The sequence below is a fragment of the Centruroides vittatus genome, unplaced genomic scaffold (assembly GCF_030686945.1).
Source record: "Centruroides vittatus isolate TY-2023 unplaced genomic scaffold, ASM3068694v2 contig_1683, whole genome shotgun sequence".
NCBI classification, from domain to species: Eukaryota; Metazoa; Arthropoda; class Arachnida; order Scorpiones; family Buthidae; genus Centruroides; species Centruroides vittatus.
In genome coordinates this window covers 218,124-239,148 of record NW_027121024.1, presented here as the reverse complement: position 1 = coordinate 239,148, position 21,025 = coordinate 218,124, and the positions used below count along the sequence as shown (strand labels likewise).

The window sequence follows — 21,025 nt, the reverse complement described above, 5'->3', positions numbered from 1 at the left end:
CCGAAGTGTTCAATCATCAGAAAATGTCCACCATGCTGAAAAACCATGTAATTTTTTAATTACAATGGATACAATTTAAAATAAATTAATATTTGTACCTTTTTTAGTGGGTAGTAAATTCTCGACTGTGAAGTTGTCTTCTTCTTCGACTTCTAAATTTCAACATAAAAAATTTTGAAGTAATTTTAAAGTTTCTTTATAGATGTAGATGTTTCTTACCATTGCTATCGTCTTGCATCAATTTTGACTTTTTGGTCCACCACGCTGAAAAAGAAAAATTTAAATTATGATTCTCAAAATTTTTCATACCAAATAAATGTGAAAAAGGTTCTAATTGAAGAAATTTGCCCAAAAGTTTGGTTCAAACGGTTAAAAATTCTATTCGTTTTGATATTGAAACTTGTGGTATCGTCATGCAAAATCTTCAAGTAATCACACTAATAGAAGTGGAAAGTGCCAAGTGTTTAATAAATAACACGGTCTTGTGTTTGATGCTCAAGAGATTAAGTAAGTTAAATGAGGAATGAAGAGGAGAAAATCACGGAATTAAACTTGAAATCCTTCCTAACAAACACGAGTTTCTCGTTTATTGGGCATCTTTCTGCAATGGCACCTCTTAAGAAAGAACTAAATGAATTTACTATTTCGTTTGGATTTCGATGTTTCCTTATTAAATTCCGCTTTGCAATAAAGTAAATTATGATTTTAAAATTTATTTAAATTATTTTTTCCATATTTTTTTTTTTATTGTTAAACTTACAAAATGGCTTATTTTCATAAGCTCTCTTCGTCCACCAAGCTAATGGAGTGAATGAATGCTTTGAATTTTAATTTGTAAAGATAAATTAAACAACTTATATAGAATTTTTACTCACAGTTTCTCTTACCTAAACCATGTTTCCATGTAGAAATCGGTTCTGTTTAATGATAAACATAGAAGATATTAAGATATATTATGTAGAAAAGTATAAAAAGTCATACTCACCTTCATCATCTGTATCAATGTACTGTTTCATCCAGTGCGCTGGATTAAACAAAATGTTTCAAGTAATTAAAAATGAATTAAATTAATGATTAAAATGTAACTTTTGTTAAATTTTTATAAATAAAATTCCAAAATTAACGTTTCTATAAAGTTAAGTAGATAAGTATGTAGAATCAGACATTTTCCCTACTCTTTTTGCCCTTTTGGCACTAAAATGGCCTTTTTATCAAGCCCATTATAGGTTCGGACAGCCCCACAATAGCGCGACATAGTGGTGAGGAACTGGGCCTGATATATCCATTTAGACCATTCCCGAAAAATTCCTGAGGTTTTCACCCGCCCTGATTCAATTCTGGGTCCTCTAGAGTAGTAGGTTGACACCCTAACCGCTCAGCCATCCGGTAGATTTAGAATAATAATGAAGGAATTAGCAAAGAAGAAAAATATATTTATAGGAAATAGATATATATTTTAGTAAAAATATGGACTAATTAAATAGTTTAAGCTTAAATAACTAAATTAAAAATCATGTTTTGAATTATTATAAAGAGGAAAAGGGTTTATCTATCTATAAAACCTTTCCAAATCCGACTAAAATAACCTGTAAAGTTTTATAAAGAGTAGAAACATTGCACATCCCCACTACACTAGAAAACTAGAGCCTATAATGAGAAACATACCTTGACAAGCGGACAACAATAGAAAAAGTAGAATAATACTCTTCATTTTCGTGTATTCGAAGAGAGGAGAAGACAGTAACCACCAACTACTAAACATGTCTGGTCCTATTTATACATCCACCCTCATCTAACCATTTGGGAGAGTTAAGACGAGTCGTCTTATTTTGGTGCTATTTGATTTGTCAGGGGGCACCAGAGAACGACACTCATTTCATTCGGGATTAACTACACAAAATCAACATTAATGAAACCAGGTTAATGTCATAAGAAAGTATTTTTTTCTCGTCTACTCCTTCCGTCACCCAAAGGTTCTGCTGGAAGAAAATAATATATTTTCTAATTTTCTATTATTTGTAACAGATTTCATGAAGAAAATAACCTGTAATAAACGACAAAATAATTTCCTGCAATTTGGATTTGCGAGTTTGCAATTATTTCCAACGTGAAAGTAAGTGTGAGTTGGTGTGACGTTCATCGATTTATTGTAGATAAAGGGGAATTAAGTGATCAGTTGGAGGAAATTTTTTCTCGTGTGGATAAATTAATGATTTTGTATTGAAAATAATTAAATATGTATTTTTTTCTCTTCGTTTATATATAATAATTTAATTAAATTTAATATTCGACAGTTGTCTAATTACTTGAAATCTCAGGAGTAATTTGAAAGTACTTCACAGCACGCCCTTCTTTCAGTTAAGAATTGTTTTGCAGAAATTATAAATTATTTAAATAATAAGTTATACTATACTGTATTTAACTTAATTATAATGAAGTTAACGGAGATTTAATTAGAAGTGAATTAGTGAAGTTAAACTGCACTCGATTTAAATGAGGTAAAGAAATTTAAATACGTCAAACTGTCAGGAAATTAAATAAAATAATTATATAACTTTAAATGTAATTCATGGGTGACATTTTTTAAAAAAATAAAATATTCGCATACTTCCATATAAAGTACTAAAAAATTTTGTTAAAATGCAATTAAATAGGAGCTACACATAAATTACACATAGAAGATATGGGTGATTGAGGACAGGCATGCAGGCAATCGTTACCATGCGTTACCAGTTTATAAAAACATTACCTAATGCAAAGTATTAACCCTCGAGCAACAGAATGATTCATGTTTCTGAAGCGTAGTATATAACACTTTGTAACGTACGATACGTCGCGCGATGTATTATTGCTTAGTACAATTAAGGAGGATGATCAGGATACTTATTACGTTATTTTGGAGGTAGGTATATGCGACAGCATTAAAGATGGGATGGTAGTTGAAAAATATAAAAGTAACTGTTACGTAATTTATGAACGACATCCATGACTGTATAAAATGACATATTTTTATTGGCCATGGGAAAATGCCCTTTCAGTACCCATAGGATGGAAAATTAAAATTCCATATGACAAGAGGAGGGTTGTACGTTTAGCAGGCTGCCCAGCTATGTAAAATGTATGGCATTGTTATGGAAACAAAAACTATGGCGTTTGATGATTATTCTTGGTATAAACATGAATGCAAACATAAAAATTAAGAAAAATACAAGAAAATGCAGTAAACGTATTTTTATTTTTATTCAAATAAATTGAATTTCACCAATTACAATCAATGGAATTAAAAAGTAGAATAACAATTTCATTACATCAATACATTAAAAAAAAACTAAACGCACTATCTCTCTTTAGATAGTAAAATTCATTATAAATGCATTTTTTGTAATAAAATTTTAATTTTATTTTATATAAATATTTACGATCATAAAGTGCTCCTCCGTTATAGTTTAGATAATAAATTTAAAATATGAACAGGACTTTGCAACTCATAAAATTAAAATGAAGACTTGAAACACAGAGAACCAAGGAACATAGCAAACTCTTCAAGCTAAAAACGTATTATGGCTGCCGCTACATGGAATAATTTATAAAATAAAGAACAAGTTCCTCTATAAAGGTTGCGAGTTCAAAGTGTGAAGACTTTCAGAAAGAACTTGGTATGTTTCTCCAGAAGATTGATGGTTGATGGCACGGCGAATCATCGATGGATCCGAGCAGGAAGGACAGCATGTTCCTAAGAAATTTCTGAATCCGTAACTGTAATTGTAGCTGCAGTTATAAAATAAAAGCTTTGTAAATTCTGGGTCTTCAAAATTTATGATAAAAAGGTTTAGTAAATGCGAAATGAGAAAAATAATAAAGTAAAAATATATTTTTGATAATTGAAGTGTGTATATTCAATTGACACTGTACACAGATCTTACTATATTCGTTCATGCATCACAAACCATTCAACATGCAGTCGGATGTGTGTTCGATTCAATTCAATGGATATGTGAGCGCGATTCAATTATTGTAATCATTGAACATTGATCATTAATAAGTTCTTTAATGTGATACAAATCTAGAACATCATTATTTATGAAAAATTTTTGGTTTTTTTTGGATACTACATTACGATAGGTGGGCGATCTACCAACGGGAGATAACTCCCGAAAGGTCTTATGAAAAACTGACCGCTAAGGGATTTCTTCACATTTGTAATACCATTGAAAAAGTCACTGAAAACTCCACGTGGGTTTAAGCCAGCCCTTGGCGAGGCGCAAACCCACGACCAGAGGTGCATGGGCAAAGTTTTTATCCACTCAGGCCATTAGCAGGCTTCTACGAGTAAAAATTGGTGGTGTTAAGCATCATCACTAGATGAAAATCTCTTTAGAATTCAATGATTAGGTTTTGTTAATCAATTATATGTATTGTTGAAGAAAGATATCCTCTTCTAATGTTTGTCATAATCATCATCTAATGTCTACTATCATCAATATTTACATCTTATGCAAGGACATCATCTTAACAGTTAAATCTATGAAGATTAACATGGTTAATAATGAAAATAGTGGAAATAAAAGTTATAATTAATATCTATTAATACACACTTGTTATAAAATTTTACAAGTTAATCATAAACTAATATTTATATAAACAATGTTTTAGATCCTCATACGTATCAAACTTGAAACAACAAAAATGCAATTCTTGAAATGACTTTTACTGTTTCTATTTTAGAAACAATAAAAGTCATGATAAATATGAAATCACGATAAATATTCCTTATTTATTACTTCAACTATTAAATTTATTAAATCGTGCAAGAATATAAATTCAGAAATACTCACAAATATGGAGATGGAGATGGATATCTGCAATAAAGACGTGAATAATAACTCTCTGGATAATAAAATGGTGGAGGATTGGCTGCAATAGGAAAAATTAGTTAAATTAATTCTAAGACAAATACATAAGACAATAAGATATTATTTAGCATCAAACCTAAATGATAATAGCTTGTAGCAGGTGTATATACTCTGGGTTGTACGAGATATTCGGAATTTATAGAATGAATTGGGAATCTGGATGTTCCATCTGCATCGATCTGTTCGCCATCTGCATCGATCCGTCGCACAAGAGGGATGTTGTTTAGTGGAGCAGAGAGCTTACAGTCTCTACTTAATTCCGCTTGAGACTCGTGAATCTTTGTGTGAGTGGTAGTTTCAGTGGTAGTTGTCTCAATTTCCTTATTGTCTATTTGGTTAGGTTGAAAGATATAAAGATGCTGCTGAGGACCAATCATTGCGTATTTTCCATCTAAAGATACAAGAGAATGTGGCTGTTCTTGAAAATTTCGAGTTTGTTCTCTTTGTTGGGTTTGTATTAAAATTTTGCTTTCCAACAAAGTTTGCTGGCTAATCAATGGAACAGAATGGAGAGTAGAAGATAAATTTTGCATTCCGGATCTTCCGGACATTATGGATGATGGCAAAGTGTGTATATGTGGAGCTGGTTTATCTTGTTTTTGATGTAACCATTTTTTGTCTGTAATACAACTTAAATAATTGAAAATTCATATAATAATTTATAAAAAAATCCAAAACACATTCACCTTACCCATTTTTTCTACAGCAACTTTTTTATCTTCATTGCTTTCCCTCATTTGTTTGCTTTTCTGCTTCTCTTCCTTCATTTGCTGTTTGCGCTTTCTAGCAACAAATGGATTGTACTGATAGTCTGCCAGTAAGAAAGTTAATTAATTACCTAATTTAACCAAATATACTAGGATACAAGGATAATATATACTTACCTGGATATTTTAGACGATGTTCATATTCGCACATCTTGGCTTTCTCGAAGTATTCTTCCTTCTGCTCTTTTGAAAGCACCCTCCAAGCGTTTCCCAAGCGGATGCTGATCATTTTGTTGTTTTCCGTTGGGTTTTGTTCTGAGAACTTCTTCCTATAATCTTGAGAAAATAAGAGAAAAGCATTGGGAGGTCGTGGGATCTTCACAGGTCGACTTGTCAAACAGTCTTCAGAAACAACGTCAATTTCTAATGAGTCTTCTATAAATAAAATTATCATCCAATTTAAATGTTTAATTACTACAGCAAGAGTGGTCTGATGCATACTCCGAGACGCTCTGAGCATGCGTAAGATCACTTATTACATCAAAAACTTCTTGAATGCATATTATGGTAAATGTTTCCCTCCTGAGACCATGACAGCTTTTTGTTCCACCTGCAAGATTCTGTGAATTGATAATTTAATATTTTCTTTCATAATACGAGTATACAAAAGAACGTGGAAGATGGAACTTTCTGCACCACAATCTAAATTTACTATATTGAGCTTAAGGACAATACAAAGGCTCGTTTTATGATGATTTATAAGCAGTTCCGTGGAGAGAGTTGGCATGGAGCCTGGGATGAAGCCTCTTCACTGGCTCCTTTAGCCATTTTTTTTTCTTTTTTTGTAACAACGAAATAGTAAAATATTTATGTATTAATAAAAAAACAGTCTTATATATATTATTTTCTATTAGTAAAAATAACATTAATTTTATAGGGATAGGAACAATTTCGATTTCCTAAATTTTCTTTGGATCGAGGAAAAAATCCCCAGCTTTCCTTCCTCTTTAGCCCCTGTAATTTTATAAGGATGCAATTGAATAATAGAGATCCGATTGATACATTAAATTCATAACATATTAAATCTATACACTAGAAAACATTTATAACGTATAACTTATCGATTATTATGATAACAATTTTAACATTATATAAAAGAAAAAATTCGTTGAAATTCAAATATGTGACGAACAATTATTTCACAATTAAGAAGAATAATAAAATTTCGTTTAAAAATTTCAAAATATACTACAACACATAATTTATGAAGATCCTTGGAATCCATAAATGTGAGCTCATCTTTGGATCTCGAACTACTAACATAATTATGGATCGTAACGAATATCCACGATGAAATTCACAAAATTCTTAAAACTCTTTCATAGATCCCAATATATTGTTATGAATTCAACGAACTTCCATGGAATCCACAGACGAATTCTTTGGATTCAATGGTGTAAACCATAGTTTTAAATGAAAATTTTGAAGTTTTCTAGTTGTTACAACCGACGAAACGATAGAAAATAATGCTACTATATTCTAATCGAACGTAATAAATCATATTTAAGTTAAAACAATCTAAACATTGTGGGACGAAAGGTGGCATTTTGTTACAGGCGAGTGAAAGCATGGATTTCGTGACGTATACAGATTAAAAAGTTTATAAATAAGGAATGTGCAACGGTAAATGTGCAATAAAATCAATAACTTACCGTCAATAACTAATGCTTCTTTCTCGCCCTCCATCTTAGAAGAAAACGAATGTTTGTTACGTCAATTGTTACGTAGGTAGAATCGAATCCGTTAAAATTCAAATTTTTCAATTTCACTTTCGTTAAACGGTTAACGCCACTCGAGCATATCGAAATTCCGAGAATGAAAAAAACAATTTAAAAATTTATAATTTATTCTATTTATCATTTTTACGTCTTTTAAAAATATTTCTAATATTCGAAATTTTAAAAAGATCACGTGATGCAGTGTCATCGTGTTTGAATAACGTGGAATAGTTTACTTAATTTATGAAGATAATTTGTGTATCATTAAACATTCAGAAATTTTGAATAAATTATTTAATAAAGTATGGATTCATTAATATTTTAAAATAAATTAACAGATGGTTAGATGGCTGATGAGGTTAAGAAATATTAAACAGTTTACATTTCTCGGCTTTATTCGGCTTCTCAGAAATAGTCTCCGGCTGTCGAGAAGGCTCTCTCGGAGCTGACAGAGGAACCACAAATACAACCATAATTGTGATAAATTGTTTTCAGATGATCGAAATAAGAATATCTACCGTCGTTGACCCAAAATTGAAGCGGTTCGGAATCCGAAGGCGCGATAGGTCGTTCGATATACTGCCGGAAAGCAATTATTTGTATTTGGTGAATGTCTACTCTTTTTTTAAAATTCAAGAAGATCGGGTGCATTATTTAGGCTTATTTGTTTATTTTCGAGTCCAGATGGTTCGGCATCCATTGAAGTTGAATTTATTATATTTGCAAGTTTATTTGTTATTGCTTTTGAAAAATTTATGTAGTTCTCCTTGAGTCGAAAAGCGGGACTTTTGAACCAAGGATGTAAAATTGTTGAAATGCCACATACAGTTCGTGTTTCGTAACCATTTAATCTTTTGATTACTGCTTCTTTAAATTATTGCAATAACTTTTTACCACATTCTGTAGTAACAAAATTTTCTAGTGTCTTTAGATTGACGTAAAGTCCATCAACAATTGGGACGATTGAAGATATTGTAACGTAAACATCGGCCGAGACGCTGTTAGTTGCTCGTTCAAAGGGTTGAAAATCATTACAACTTTCTTGTAAAACAACAATTTCTTCAACTGTTAGTGGCAAGAGAGATTTTGGTAATGAAATAAGAGCGAGTTCTATATAATCTGTTAATTCTAATAATCTTATCATAATTAGATAACTATTCTAACGAGTTACTATTTTCGGAGTTACTCTTTTAAAAGTTTTCATTGTTCGGTTTGGATATCTTGGAGTTTATCTGAAGCTTTCGTTGAGGTTTTAAAGTGAGTTACAATTTCTTTACATTTATTCTTTATTCTTTTCAGTTCTTCATTTCCTACTAGAGCGTCCCGAACAACGAGGTTTAAGCTGTGGGCAAAACAAGTTAGATTCCCGATATTTAATACGCTGCAAGCACCTAACATGTCGGCTGAATTATCGGTAGTTATGCATACAATCACAAAAAACAGCACACATCAGAACCTTATAAGAATTTCCTGTATATAAGTTTCAGATGTGTGCTGTTTTTTGTGATATATTCCAGGCTTACTGTGTTTGAGCTATGCATACGATTTTATATTCTAGAGACCATTTAAAAAAACTTTTTTCAACAAATTTGCTATATTCTGATGTATGAGCAGTAGCCACTATCAGCGTTTCAAGTACACAGGATGTAAATATATCATTAAAAATAAAATGGCACGTTACAGTTAAATATGACTATTATTTATCGAAGTCCACGTTCAGGATACATGTTTCACTGTATCGATCATAACTTGAAATTTTTCTTTACACTCTTTGTATAAGTTGGGTACAAGTATGTTGCCAATATATTTTAACGAGGGTAGTTTATATCTTGGTTGTAATTCGTGTATAAATTGCACAAATCCCTTATCTCGAACAGTAGAATACGGTCGTGAATCACATGCAATGAATATTGCCAATTTTTTATTTATATTAATTGCTCTTTTGCTATTGATACGGAAAACACCTTGATCATTGGTGAAATATTGACTTACTTTTTCTTGTCGTGTCAGTGGCCACTTCGATGATAAGTTTTCCAAATCTCGAGCTTTAGATATCGAAACAGAGTCGTCATTATTGCCAATAAATTTTTTTTAAAAATTCAACAGGGTGTAAACGTTTTATATGATCCCTTAAATTCGACGTATTTCCTGATGTCTTGTACATTTTTTTACATAAAGTACATTTCTCAAGTTGTTTGCCTTTCTCATCAATTTGGAAATACTCCCAAACGTTAGATTTTTTCTGACAATTAATTAAAGAGAACAGAACTTCGCGGCTAACGATTAAACTTAAAAAGAATAGATGGCGTTTACTCAAAGGTAACAATATTAAACATCTTTAAAACTAGTTTTAAATATTTTATTTAATCATAAAAATAATATATATAAATTTATTAATAATAATAATAAAATATTAGTTTCATGTGAAAAGTTCGATAGAAAATTGAACTATCGATAGCGATGATATTTTTAAAGCATCGATAGTATCGATAGCGCTATCGATAGTATCCGACCACTACCTGGAACCTCATCATGTGATCACCTCTGTTAAGGCTAGAGTGAGCCCACGATGGTAAATAAGCAGTAATATTATTTTTTTCACGAGACACGTGACTGGATTCGTCACATTTCTTCATTTGAAAATCATAAGTTTAAAATTGATTAACGAATCCATTCGATGCTGAAATTAACAGTAAAGGGACAGTAGGTCAGTACCGTATAGGACGGTGAAATTTCTCGACAGTAAAGGGATGGGACTGAAAGTCCCTTTACTGTCGGGAAATTTTACTCTAAATATATGTATTTTAAAAAAGGGATGTGTATTAGTTAGCACCCCTTTACTAAATGTCTTAAAGGCAAAGACGACGGAAGAGGGGCGTATGCCCGAAACGCGTATCGGTGTGTAAGGTATTCCTGAATAAAGAGTGATGTTAAAGATGCCCAGTGTCACCAACTAAAGATTCCCTATGCACCCAGTTGTGAAATAAAGAATAATTTGTTTTTATTGTTATGTTTCAGGTATTTGTATACAGTATGTATCAAATATTTACAAGAAAGCTCTGCTAAATCTGAAGATAATATGGCAATTTTCTTTCAAAAACGTTTGTTGACGTTTGCTGTTATCGTATTAAATGAGGAACTTATTTATGAATCATTTAGAATATACACCATTATAAATAATAAATTGAAAATTATTTACCAAAGGGAATGCTGAATGGCAATGTAATATACTACGAGAAGTTTATTCCCAAGTTATATATTTGTATTGTTCGACAGATGTAGTAAACAATATGAAATTTACATAAAAAGTTTTTAAAATTTGAATAGAATATTTGTATTAAATTTATAATCAAATATAAATAATTGAAAATAATTATTATTTCTTTTCTAGATTCTTTGATCTATGTATTCTTAATTCTCATGTTTGTTGAGCATTCAGAACGGGATGGAAGCATGCACAGGGTTATTTAAACAATTATCAATATTGCAAAAATTGAATTAATGAAAAATAGAATAAAATAATAGAATTTCCTTATAGATAGAAAGATAAAATTTAGGTCCCCGAGCAATTGCACAGCAGCTCAAAACAGCTTTGTCTTGGGTACTACCAGCATAGTTGCTTTATTACGTAGTATATAAGAATTATTCGGTGTGTGATTGGCCATAGTCACTGAGAGCTTGAAGGAGTGAGAAAACTGTGTCAATGTACAGCTGAAAGAACAAATGATTGTACAGTACCTTTCATTGGTTGCCGTGGTAAAAGGCGATTATATACAGCGTCACTTTATAGTTTTGGGACCTTCATGTAATCAAAATAATAACAACAATATAGAAGAGTAAGCGGGAGGTGTAAACTTTGCCCAAATTTGAATATCTTATTTATTTTCTTGCTTTTCTTTACAGTAAAATGTAAATATAATTTTCCAATAGGTTCGTACATTTATTCATTTTTGTTTAATATGAAATCATTCTTTAGTAATTTGTATGGCCTGTTAGTTTTTGAATGATTCATATTATAAGAGGTGTTTTTTGTTTTACTTTTTCGCCTTTTGATCAATATGAGGATCTTTTTCAAGCCTATCGTCGAAGTTGAAATCTCCAATCCTACAATGGGGTAGCAAGAAGAACGGACCCCAAAAAATTTTCAGTGTTTTTTTCACGTGACCACATTCCTTCCCAGTGTAACATGCTGACATCTTAATATGGGTCAGCCTGTGCTGAAAGGTCTATGTGAAACGAAAGGAATGGAGGATACATGTTTCTATCTCCTTGTGAGTTGACACAGGATCTGATTTCTTTTAGATGTTTTGACATTTATAAAACGTTTTTCTACCATCTTTATAATAATTTTATGGTTTTTTTTAATAAATTTTATTACTCACTCTTAATTCTAACGTTACACACACTTTAATCACGTGTCTCTTTTCATCTTATATAGACCTTTCTATCTCAGACTGACTCTTGTCTATTCTTTTGCTGCGCGGACTATAAAGTAGTTTAACGTTTTTAAAATGAATAAATTACTTTTTACTATATAAATTTACAATATGTATGTTAGGCTGTGTCGCAAAAAGTAGGAAACACAGAAAGCCCAAAAAGGGCGTGTAATTACTGCACAGTGATAAGCAGAATACATCGTCGTAAGAGATGATAATGCAGGATGTCCGTATTGAGACGGACATTTTGAAAGGCTATAAGTAAAATTAGGTAAGAACTGGTGTAAAAGTAAGGCATTGAATTTGAAAGGAATTTCACTAAGTTTCACATAAAATTATAAAATCTCTCCACGTACTCTTCCTAATGCATGGACAATATCTGAACGATATTGAATTTATTACCGTGTGGTGCTGCAATCCTGCAGCGTAACAGCGTAACAGCACACAAAGTTTATTAAAGTCATTTATTTTTATGCCAGCATAAACCACTTCCTTCACACATTCTCAGAGGAAAAAGTCTACAGGCGTAATGCCAGAAGATCGCGGAAACAATAGAGCACCAAGTAAAGGAGGATGGGGCACTGATGGGAGATGAAACTCGGACGGTTCTTTATTGACTGTATATCTACTCTCAAATAATAACTAACATAACTACAGTAATTTAAAATGATAGTGTTCTTTTAAAAAGACCCTGTGTTAAAAGATTGAAAATAATAACAAATATACCAATCAGTTTATTTGATTTTACTTAATTATAACCATAAAATTGTTTCCAAAAGTTACACTTTTCTTCTTCTGCTCTTGTTAGATGAAAACCTTGTAGAGATAGAGAAAGAGATCTTCGCTCATTTATGTCAAATTCCAACCATTCTTGTTCCATGCCATCATAGGAAGGTTTCCTAAAATAATAATGAAGATATTAAAACATATACATTTCAATTTGAGAGAAAATATTATTAACATTTCTAAAATCCACAGTTTCATCAAAACTTCTATTACTTTTGATCTCTTACTGCTAGTACCCTGTTGACTGTCCTTTGGGAAGGCATTCCCTTTAACAGATTGCCAACGTGTTAGGTTGCCTTATTCCTTCAATTCAATGCAAGTCAATAATATGTAATATTTTAGGATATTTTGAAATAATATATTTTTTCATTTTTAACTCTCTCCGTACCATCACAAACAGAACCTTTTATCATACTAATTGCCACTTAAACAAGATCCAAAATGGAGATGACTAGGTGGTGAGAAATGAAAACCGATATATCCGGGACAGACTGCCCAAAAATTGCTAAAATATTTGTCGTTCGGATTAGATCCTGGTTCCCCAGAAATAGACTTTTTCCGCTTCGGTCATCCACCGTTCAAATTTTGAGGAATTAAGATATTTTTCGTGACAATACATCTTCACTTAAGAATGAAGAGATTCCTCGTTGCTACACTGAGCGATAATAACTGGTTTGGTTTAATCGGATGTGACAACATAAGACTTGGGCAATTTGCTTAGACCGAATACCTTCCGGGCAGAATTACTATGGAAAACTGACCTCTATTCAGATGTTAGACTTTTGAAGAAAACCCAGAAAATTTCAAGTGGCCAGCTCATTGGTGAGGTGGCCACTTGAGACCAATTATGCAATGACGCAATACCAATTACGCAGTGAATCGGGAAAATTCTCTATTTTTTCAAATAACTTACGGACAATCGATACATTAAATAAAATAAAAAAAATATATTTCATACGTGATAACTGCAAGATCCTTAACGTCTTAATACTCACCCAGTTTTGGCAAATGATGTCCATGCTTGGATTATTCTTTTGCTAAATTGCAATTCTTCCTTTTCATAATTTTCTCCTTTAATAAAAGGCATTCCAAAAACAAAATAAATATCTTCAAAATGAGGTACGCCCATCCATTTCTTTATTGGAGATTTGATCCGAGTATGATTAAACAAATAATGAAATACATTTTTGTTGTTTTTGGAAAGTTTCTCTGCTAAATGTAAAATTGGGCAAGTAAAATGTGCATCTCCCATGGCTTTAATTGTCTGTTTCATAATTGTTAAAGTATCATCATCTGCAACATTTCCTAAATATTCCTGCGCAATGCGATTTAAAGATTCGTCATCCCTCATAAAAAGTTTACTAAGAAGAGACAGAGACTCTGACTTTGACAAAATCGGTTTTTCTTCGTTCATTAATTCTAAATTTTGCAAAATTAAAAAGACAGAACCTTCATCTTTCGTTGCTCCAATTAAAATATCTACATCATGGAATTTACCAGCATCAATACTTTGAAATGGATCTTCGGGAAGAAACGGAGATCCTTTCTGTGGGAGAAAACTTAAAACCATCTGTCTTCTTTGCATTAGTTTTAGTTCAGCAGCTGCTATGTCAAAAGGATTTGCATTCCTCATGCATTTTAACGTATCTTCTTCGCTACATCCTAATTCTTTAGATAACATTGAAGTGAGCTCAATATTGTTTTTGGGTTTTACTGTAAATAGTTCGTGATAGTTGCTTCCGCTTTGCAATATCGCTCTTTTGAATAGGCTCTTTGTCATAGGAGAAATCAAATGACTTGCTACTGCTAATGATCCTGCACTTTCACCAAAAATAGTTATTAAATCCTTATTACCCCCGAAATATTCTATATTTTGGTGGACCCATTTTAAGGCCATCACTTGATCCAACATTCCCGCATTCACAACCGCATTTTCTGAATCGAAATTTGCGTATCCAAAAGCACCAAGACGATAGTTGAAAGAAACTACGATTACCTCTCCTATGGCCGCAATTACTGCTCCATCATATATATCCATATTCGCGGATCCGACGTTGAAACCTCCTCCGTGAATCCAGACCATAGTAGCGAATGATTCGCTGCACGTTTTCCTAGCAGGAACCCAAATATTAATATACAGGCAATCCTCATTTAATTCCTTTCCCTCAATATTCGCCCAATCCACCTCCCGATTTATTGGATCTTGCATACAAAAGTTAGATTTCTGCGTTGCGTTATAAAGAAAATTCCAATCTTTAACGGGTTCAGGTTTGCTGAATCGTAAATTTCCAATAGGAGGTGATGCATATGGAATTCCTAAATATGCATTGATGTATTTATCCAAGACTTTAGTCGTAATTCCTGTAATTTTGTCTTTGATGGATGTGTTTGCACATAGTTGAATGCACTGAAATAGAATCCAAATTACCAAAGAACTTCTAACGAAAGTTGAGAGCTTCATCTGTAATTCTGTAACAGAAATAAAGATTTTAGTGTTTGTTTAGAACAATAACATTTTTTAATAAGTTACTCTTTATTGCATATGTTTTCATATTTCGTAAAAGTGTCGGTTCAAAACCATACTTTTAATCTATATATATAATCAAGACGAATTGATGATGATAATAATAATAATAATAATAATAATAATAGCACACAATTAAACACAAAAACACAATTAAATGCAAAACACACAGTTAAAGCAATAAACACATATGTCATCCCAGTACTCACATATTCTTTTGGAGTTATACATTGGACTCACACAGATCTCGAGCAACTCCAAAGGAAAACAAGAACAACACTTACTAAGCATAAACAACATCATCCTAAATCTGCCACAGAAAGATTAACCCTTCCACGTAAAGATGGCGGACGTGGCCTGATTGACATAGTTAACCTTCACTACAAACAAATACAGTCACTGCGAGAGTTTTTCTACAAAAAACAAGAAACATCACAATTACATAAAGCAGTAACTCTAGCAGACTCGAATAACACACCATTAAACTTACACTCACATCATATGGACACAACACAACATATAAAAAGCATAGACACCATTAAGCAATCGTGGGCTAGAAAGGCACTCCATGGCAGGCATCCTTATGATCTGGCCCAGGATTTTGTTGACAAAACTGCGTCAAACAGCTGGTTAGCTCGGGGATGCCTCTTTGGGGAGACGGAAGGATTCATGATTGCCATACAGGATCAGGTCATAAATACTAAAAACTACAGAAAACACATACTCAAAGATGCAACACTCACAAATGACACATGCAGAAAATGTCACGTCATGCCAGAAACTATACAACATATCACCTCTGGTTGCAAGCTCTTGGCACAGACAGATTATTTACACAGACATAATCAAGTAGCAAATATAATACACCAAGAGCTTGCAAAGAAACACAAATTAGTAGACATCCACGAACCATACTACAAATACATTCCACAGACAGTATTGGAAAACAACACGCACAAAATGTACTACGACAGAGCCATAATCACAGATAAAACAATTTACCACAACAGACCAGACATCACACTCATTGACAAACACAATAAAATCACATACATTATAGACATATCCATTCCAAACACTCACAATATACAAAACGCATGCACTGAAAAAATTAGCAAGTACACAGAACTCGCCCAGGAAATAAGGCATCTGTGGAGGATGGATAGGGTGCTTATTGTACCTGTTGTTCTCTCCTCTACAGGTGTCATACCACACACACTACACAAAAGCCTGGGCACATTAGAATTGAATAGAAACACATACATCACACTGCAGAAAGCCACTATATTGAATACATGTCATATTGTGAGAAAATTCCTGAATACAGACACACACACTGATACACTTCTTTAATTTCTGTTTTGGTTACTATGCCTTGACTTTGGTCCGGCATAGTACACAGCCACCGGTGTTAACCGAGTATATCTCACTTAACCCAACATAATAATAATAATAATCAGCGCAGAGCCCAAACGGTTAGGAGCTGAAAGTTGAAATTTGGTACACAGGATACATCACGAGAACGCACACTAAGAAGAGATTTTTCGAAATTCTTTCCCACGGAAAAGAGGGACAGGGTTAAGGCTTAACACTTTCATCAACAATGGAAGTGTTAAGAGAAAGCGACGTGGAAGACGCAGATGCAATTTTTTCGTTTTTGCAGAAAATCGAACATATTTTTAGACCCATCTAAAAATCCTCTAATCAGTCTGGAAAACAGGGGACTCAATTCTTGCATTCTGTGAAAACGGGTAAGGTTGACTATAACGTAATAATCTTAATCTTTGCTATCGTTACTTTTGCTCGAGCAACGCCGGGCCTACCTGCTAGTTAAATATATTTAAAAAAGTCTGGTGTAATTTATTCAACAGTTTATACTGAATATAGAATTTCTTTTGTAGTTTTAATAAATTGTCTTTAGTGTTCTCACGATATACTTTTACATAAAATCTTATAAAAGTTGATATTTGATTTTATTTTATTCGTACACGGCAACACAACACGTGAGCGATTTGCCGAGGAGGAAGCTGTCTCCCAAGAGATCTTTTATGGGTAACTGGCCTCTAGTTAGGTGTTATTAACACGGAAGAAAACCACGAAGACTTCACGTGGGCAGCCCATTGGAAAAGCGCAAACCATAACCGGTCTTCAGTGATTTCATCTACTCGGCCACTGGTGGGCAGTTGGAATTTGTAATAACAGAATGTTAGTACTAAGAGTAGAGAATGACTAGTTTCTTTTAATGCTTTCGAGGAGGACTTTCTATAGGAAACCGGCTCACGTTTAGATAAAACGCGGGGATAACTCCATTTAATGAGGCGCTAGTGTTTATAACTTTTATTTACTCGGCTTCTACCATGTATCACTGCGCTGTTTGCATTCTTTACAAGTAGAATATGAACATAGAAGAGCCGAAAAGTCACTTGATAAATTGATTTTTTATTATTCTGTAAAATATAAAATTAATATTCACCAAGAATATCATTTTATTGAAAATTATTTTAAAAATTTCCATAAAATTATGAATAAATGATTTTTTAAAATTAACAAAGAACTATAACTGAACTTTAGGCGTTAAACTAAATATTTTGCTGATAAAATAATCTAACTTCAAAGTAGGTATCGTTTGTGATATCTAAATTTAGCATTTATTTGTAAATGCTATGATGTGGTTTGTATCTTATATACAACGCTATATAAAATATGTGGGAATCCGAGAGTGAAGATCTTCACTGAAGATCTAGTGATGTTTCCCAAACTCCGTCTTGTTGAGTTGGGTTCCGTGTGTATCACGTTCCGATAGTGATTCAGGTTCGATGGAAAGTACACCTCCACACTCAATTCAGAGAATTTACAGTTTATATACAAAACAAAATACGTAGAATGACAAGTTCGACAACATAATATATATAGGACAACAAAATGTGGTGTCTCACGTATTATTGGATTGGCTTCCGGGAACTACCGGTATTAAACTCTGTAGAGGGCTCAGTCAGCTGGTGGAGTTGGCTCAACTATACGCTCAGTCCAGTCTCCGCACTAACCCGTCCCTGAGATTAGGGTTTCTCAAACGGTTGTTTTTTTTAACCCGGGAAATTTTTCTTATCCCGGGAAATCCCGCACATTTCTTAAAAATTCACTTTTTTCTTATTTTTTGTTACGGTTGAGGAAATTTTGCAAATAGAAAGTATAATTAACTCGTAAACTGTCAGAATACATTTGCATTTATTAATTTTAAACCTACTTATTAGTTTTTTTTTTAAATTTTTGCTCGTTATGGCACGACACAAATAGTCAATAACCAATACGTAGCTTATTTGTGGCACGACTCTCAAAATTCTTTACCAGTAATATCTAAAATAATTGTGCTTACGCTGTCTTAATTTTAAACCATGCCCAGTGGCTTCAATAACTGCGTAACGCCAAGTTGTGCAAATTGGACAAGGAAACAAACGAGTACGAAGTCTGCAAGTATGAAGTGTTTCTTTATAACCTGATTATTAAAGACAAACGAACTGCCGAATTATTGGGCTATCATGTTTCTATTAAAGCAGTCGAGGTAGACAAATCAAAAATACTAGAAAACAAAAGGAGTACTACAATCTCGAAAATGAACTAGAAATCTTCCAGACTGCAGGTGAAAAACCACAACATATGTCTTTTTTTAAATGCATTAAACACGATTCCAACCATACCAATTGAATCGGAAAAAGCATTGTCGGTAGCAAGACTTTTCATTACTAAAATAAGAATTAGATTGAGTGATCGGAGTATTGACCATCTTTGCTTTTTAAAATCTTATAAAAATTTACAGTATTTTGTATTATACTTTATTTAAGAAAAAAAAAAAAAACAAAAATTACCTTCTAAATTGGAAGTTTGATCTAAGTTCATTTTTTTAAATTTTCAATTCAATTCAAAGGCATTTATGTTGTTGTATGCAGTTTCCAGCAAACTTTAATAAACTTTTTCTATTTGTGAAAATTTCTACGTAATTCAAAGGTAATTTTTAATATATATCTTACACAGCGTTATTAATATGATTTTGGAGGTTACAGAACGTATTAAATTACTTTAAAAAATGAAAAATAATTATATCATTTGATTTCATGATATTTTGTATATCTTAAAAATAATTAATTTTGTCCCGGGATCTCGGGAAACAGTTCACTTTTAACCCGGAATCTCGGGAGAAGCAAAAGACCGGGAAATGAGAAATTCTACCTGGGATGTTTACCAGAGGAGAACACTTTTTCTACGCTCAGCGGGCTTCCCAAGGGCCTGAGACTATCGTCTACCAGTCTCTTGTCCTTCTCTCCTTCATCCACGTTTGCTTCGCTATGTAAGCATAGTTGCCAGATCTGAAGGTTAAAAAGTAGCATGGTTGTGCTCCAAAAGTAGCGGATTTGAACTATTTGTAGCTCAAACAATAAAACTGAATTAGTTTGCAACTATGCACTTTTACTAATGAAATAAGTTTGTAATATATATATATATGGACATTCGGTGTATCTGCATCAATTTTCTCTAAATCAAAGCGAGTCATTCGCAGGCGCGGCGATTCATTTTTTGAACTTAGAAACTTAGCGACTGCGACTTTTGTTTTCAGTTTTAAGGCCACTCTGTTTACACTGTATCAAGAACTGTTGTATCTGTTAGACTAGTTTAGAGACTGTCGGAGAGATTAGTAAAAACTAGTTAGACTCGCGTAACTGGTTATACAACAAAGAATACACAAAGTTACACTGTCTTGACTCACGGAAGGTCAGCGCTGGAAAGGGGAGTGTGAAACGAGGTCACCGTCCCCGAAGGGTTAACAGCGTCACCAACCTTTTATTACGTAACGGAAGAACGTTTACAAAACATCGCGACACAATTCGTTGTACGTAACGATGTCGTATAACATTTGACAATAATTTCGATCGTTGATTCCAACAATATCAAAATTTAATAACTTTTGGATCACGTATTGGGAGAGAAAATTGGCAATTCCAACAAGATAATGCTGCCATTCATGCATCAAAGTCAACTAAAAATTGGTTTGCTGAAAAAAAAATTAATGTAATTGATTGGCCATCATGGAGTCCTGATATGAACCCAGGGAAATGTTAACAATGGAAGTGTTAAGAAAAAGCGACGCGCAATATTTACAGGCGCAGATGCGTTTTTGTGAGAAATCGAACATATTTTCAGACCCATCTAAAAATTCTCTAATTAGTCTGGAAACAGGGAAACCTAATTCTTGCATTCTGTGAAAAAAGATGAGATTGGCTATAATGTAATAATTTTAATCTTCGCTGTCGTTACTTTTGCCCGAGCAACACTGGGCCTATTCACTACATTTTTAGTAGACGTTTCCTTTTTTTCCTTTTTTTAGGTATTCCAAGGAATACCTAAAAAAAGAAAAAAAGAAACGTCTACTAAAAATGTAGTGAAATCGTCAAATTAGAGAAAGGAACGTTCTAAAACAGAAGTAGAATCAAGAAGTCAAGCGGGAAAAAACAGGAAAACGAAGTAAAAGTACAAATAAATTTGTGAGTAGCATATTTTCGTTTTAAAAAAAGAATTAAAAATAGGCACATATTGATAGATATATGAGAGGAAAAAATTAATAAAATTAGCAGTGTTAGTGGCAATGGATTGTGGATTACTGGAGCGAACGACGGATAGAAAACGGAAGCAAAGTATCTTTATCTTTGTTAAACGTTGCAACTTTATTTATACAATTAAGTGTAATGAAATTAAATAAAACTTTATTAGTTTTGTATGATACAATAAATATTGTGCGATTTTATATATGAAAATAAAGAAGTAGCGTATTTTTAGGAATTGTAGCCTGAAGGTAATTATTACTAGCCCAAAAAGTAGCGTGTCGCCCAAT

General features: G+C 32.8%; 1 protein-coding gene and 2 long non-coding RNA genes across 5 annotated transcripts in view; all 3 read right to left on the bottom strand.

The window, feature by feature from the left end:
• LOC136969021 (uncharacterized) lies at nucleotides 1-929 on the bottom strand. Its single transcript, XR_010879750.1, has 6 exons — nucleotides 876-929; nucleotides 761-799; nucleotides 642-680; nucleotides 220-264; nucleotides 99-152; nucleotides 1-35 (listed from the first exon to the last, which is right to left on the bottom strand). It is a non-coding gene; the product is annotated as an uncharacterized lncRNA (long non-coding RNA).
• A 2,571-nt stretch (nucleotides 930-3,500) lies between these two features.
• LOC136969020 (uncharacterized) lies at nucleotides 3,501-5,108 on the bottom strand. The gene is made up of 3 exons (XR_010879749.1): nucleotides 4,990-5,108; nucleotides 4,836-4,914; nucleotides 3,501-3,768 (listed from the first exon to the last, which is right to left on the bottom strand). It is a non-coding gene; the product is annotated as an uncharacterized lncRNA (long non-coding RNA).
• A 7,455-nt stretch (nucleotides 5,109-12,563) lies between these two features.
• The window catches only part of LOC136969000 (acetylcholinesterase-like), a 31,621-nt gene continuing 23,159 nt past the window's right edge, over nucleotides 12,564-21,025 (bottom strand). For all 3 annotated transcript variants that reach the window (XM_067263068.1, XM_067263069.1, XM_067263070.1), the window contains exons 2-3: nucleotides 13,616-15,089; nucleotides 12,564-12,733 (exon numbers count right to left, since the gene is read on the bottom strand). In XM_067263068.1, the coding sequence (XP_067119169.1) occupies nucleotides 12,583-12,733; nucleotides 13,616-15,081 (1,617 nt within the window). In that variant the 5' untranslated portion in view covers nucleotides 15,082-15,089 and the 3' untranslated portion in view covers nucleotides 12,564-12,582. The remainder of the gene's footprint in view (nucleotides 12,734-13,615; nucleotides 15,090-21,025) is intronic.